The sequence below is a fragment of the Lipotes vexillifer genome, unplaced genomic scaffold, assembly GCF_000442215.2.
Source record: "Lipotes vexillifer unplaced genomic scaffold, Lipotes_vexillifer_v1.1 scaffold78, whole genome shotgun sequence".
Taxonomy (NCBI): Eukaryota; Metazoa; Chordata; class Mammalia; order Artiodactyla; family Lipotidae; genus Lipotes; species Lipotes vexillifer.
Window position 1 is genome coordinate 599,452 of NW_006783110.1, and position 3,853 is coordinate 603,304.

General features: G+C 36.2%; 1 protein-coding gene across 2 annotated transcripts in view; it reads right to left on the reverse strand.

Moving 5' to 3' along the window:
• The window catches only part of DMXL1 (Dmx like 1), a 130,888-nt gene extending 127,085 nt beyond the window's left edge, over positions 1–3,803 (reverse strand). The window contains exon 1 of one of the 2 annotated variants that reach the window (XM_007455839.1): positions 3,692–3,803. In XM_007455839.1, coding sequence (XP_007455901.1) covers positions 3,692–3,778 — 87 coding nt within the window. In that variant the 5' untranslated portion in view covers positions 3,779–3,803. The remainder of the gene's footprint in view (positions 1–3,691) is intronic. The other variant, XM_007455840.1, reaches the window with a different exon arrangement.
• Positions 3,804–3,853: the final 50 nt, after the last annotated feature.

The following is a 3,853-nucleotide window of genomic DNA, read 5'->3' on the forward strand; positions in this document are numbered from 1 at the left end:
ACAGTGAACAAAACAAAAAGTTAAACTACTATTACAAAAAGAAGGAGAATGCTAATTCAGCCTCCATTTCTCTACCAACACCCAGATAGCTGCAGTCAGTCTTTTGACTTCTAATCTGGGTCCCCTTGGCTGGGAACACAGAGTTGTCTAATACAAAAGGGAGTCTGGAGTTATTACATGTTTGTTATCCCTCGTATAACAAAGGCATTTAAATTCCAAACTAGAGACAGCAAGTCCTAAATATTAACACAATCTGTCTCTTGGAAATTATCTCTCTTTCCATTTCAGTAAAAACACAATTTCAACATTAAGTATGGATAATCTATTGCATGCACAGAAACATTAGAAAATCCAGATTCTAACTAACTATGCCTGTTTTTAACTTATTATTTGTCTTTTACAAATAAAATTTTTATTCTAAAAACAAAGTTGTCAACAGATTAGGACCAGGTTGCTCATATACTTTCACTCTAAAGACAGTATGAAATTAACAAGGGAAAAGGAGTGAGAGAAAAATTCATGTAAATAAAGAAAAATTAAACAATTTTTGCTTCGGATATCTGAAATCTCTCCTGGTTACTCACCTGATATTTATGGCAAAATGCGTAATAAATGACTTTGGAAAAAAATTTTTAAACTTTAATTGAAGTATTTTATTTGGACTCAAATCTAAATTATTAAAAATATTTTTTAAAAAACACAGTTTTTAATTATATAGCAATAAGGCTTCTTTATCTATTAGTCATCAATTCAACCAGTATTTATTAAGCACTTTTTATGTGCTATGCATTATAATGAGTTTAGCCTTTATAATAACTGACATTTTTAAGGGTTTTACGGGTACTAAGCAATGAACTTAGCACTTTTTCATGTAACAACCCTATGAATAAGTTCTTCTTTAGCCCCACTTTACAGATAAGAAAAAAAGAAATTCAAAGAATGTAAAAGAACTTGCCCACGGATACATAACTAACTATAAGGACTAGGTTGGAAATCAAATTCAGGTAATGACTCTACTATTAGGTGACACCAGTACTTCAATCACTGTTCCAGGCACTCACAATGAAACTGTGGAAGACATACACAAGGCAAGACAGGTCACTAATATAATAAAAGTGCAAATAAAGTGCTTTGAAAGTATAAGAGAAAAGGTCACTGCCTACTAGAAGCTTTCTTATTATGAGAAAAGTCAAAATTGTTTGATGCCAGTTTAAGTAGTAAAAAAGTAATACTTACATATACTAACTATATTAGTAATTTCATATTTTAAAATCAAGAATCCATGAGAAATGGCACTCAGTTTCATTTCAATTTAAAACCTGTCAGACTGTATTCAGAAAACGAGATCTCATCTCTTGTTATCTTTCAAAACAAGAACAAATAAGTTATCTGCAAACATGCAAAGAGATGAATTATGAATGTAAAGTCTGTCTTTAGAGAAGGCGTAATGCAACAGGACAAACAAAGTAATTCTTCAAGTGGGCCTCCAAGAGGAAGATTTCACGTCCCTAGCTCAAGTAAAACTGGAATTTGGAGTTTTTTAGACTGCACATACCATCTACCATTAATGTTTGCTCTCTTTCTATGAAAAGAAAAAGAAGCCAAAATCAAAAGAGGTTAAAAACAAAGTTCAAGGAGTAAACAACAGATTCTACATTTTAGCAAAGACAGTAATTTCAAGAGAGATAAATTTAAGATGTATATAGTGTCCAGTAGACTGAGGGCAAGAAACTTGGTTTATAACGGAATATCAATTTAATGTTAGAGAGTCAGGGATGGATTAGCTGCAAAGGAAAAAAGATGACTGTTAATAAAGTATTACCAAAATTATAGAGACCTGGGATCTCTTTATACTAAATAACAACAAAATGCTTATTTTTACCTTATTTACTGGACTGATTCCTGAGATCTGGAAGAAATCTACAGTAGGTTTGGTGGGAGATGATTAAAGCCTGGTCTATGGAAACAGACTTTAAAATTCAGTAGAACTGTGCAACAAGCTACATGATGGCGTAGGATAGTCTTATCTTTGGTACATTAACTCATTTCTCCTTTAACATAACAGAAGCATTCACCAAGATTTTATATACACTTAGAAGGATCATCTAGGTGTATAAATAGGGAATCATAGTGTATATGCTTTGAAGTTCATACCACTGCTTACATAGATTCTGAATGCCTTCTCAGAAAAAGTTGTTAGAATTTACATTGGAGGAAGCACTCATATAATTTTAGGAGATGGCAGAGAATGTAATGTTACCATGCTATAATCTCCCACTAGCAAAATCTTAGGATGATCTTTATTTTCCAAATAGCAAGAGCAGTGAGCAATGTTCAACTGCAGGGAGACTATGGTTGCCCACTGAGACCCTCAGAGTTCACTCTCCTCTTGAACATTGAAGCGAGGTCAACATTTAGAATTAGAATCTCTAAAACTGCTAGTGTCAAGTGCAAGTTAAGGTGTGTATGAGTCACTCTACAGGGGAGGTACAGACTCTATTCGAAAGCAAAGTACTTGGTTGGCACAGATCTAAAAGCACAATTCAGGTATTAAATGCCTACACCATGTTAAATAATGACTACTTCTTCCTATTATTTATTTCGACTAATAAAGATGACAAAAAAAAGTCAAAATCGTTTGAGAAGAAAACCTGGGGCATCTATTAAGGTGTTTATTTTGTTTCACTTTATTATGCAAAATTAAGTTTTAATCACAACTAAGAGATAGCTATTCAAGTTGTAGCAAAAATCATGAGCACTATACATATATTCAGATATAGGCTATCATGTGCAATACTGACTTATAGCCTGAAATTATTATAAAAACTATACTTAATTCTTTAAAAAAAAAAACGCTATAGTTAAGGCAGAAAATGTCAATATACTGGTAAGTAGCAAAAGTTTGGGGCCCTATTCCTTTCACTATCTGGGGAAAACAAATGAAAAACAAGACACTTTCATTTAAACTTTAACCTGGAATTACCACTACACACCAAAGAGGAATTTTACTGAGAAACAGTAATGCAACTTTTAGTAATTAATGTGAACAATCTAAAATAAATATAAGCCTCCCAGGACTACTAAACTGTTACATATGGAATTCAAAGGATGGCAGGAGTGAACCATTTACGAAAGAGTTTTTTCTTTCCAAAGTTATTCCCAGTGAATTTAAAGAAAAATAAGTGAAAAGCACCGTTTTCACTCAGAGCTAGTTGTTGACAGCTACCTGTTTTTAAGACAACCATTCTTTTTAACTACAAAGACACCTGACCTAAACTTAAAGGAAGAAATGAAACCAATCCCAACTATTCCTCAACTTGACAATTAGAGCCTATGGAGTGGGGCAATAAAAAGCCCACATACACATTACACACCAACGATTCTCGGATAAACGATTTTAGTAAACCTCCTCAGCCCAAGGACGTCATATTAAAAACTTTAAAAATCCTACAAAACATTCTAACTTCCGAGTTTAGCCTCTGTACATTAAGTAACTCAATGACCGAAGCGTTATTGCCTCCTTCGTTCTCAAAGGCCGGGTCCGTCGGCCCTAAGGAGCTGGGACCTCCGTAGGGGACGTCCCGCGAGGGCGACGAGGCTTTCTCGGCCTCTGCCCGTCACTCTGGGCCGAGCCGGGCTGACTCAGGGGCGCGGACTCGCCACGGGCGACGCGGGAGCCTCCCTCACTCACCGTGAAGCGCAGGTCGCCGACGCTGCCCACGGAGAAGCAGTGGTCGCCGGGGTTCACAGCCCCAGTCAGCACCTGGTGCAGGTTCATGTCGGCGCCTTAATCCAGCAACGGATGTCGCGTGCGGCTCATGCCCGGGGTCAGCGGCCGCTTCCCTCCCTCTTT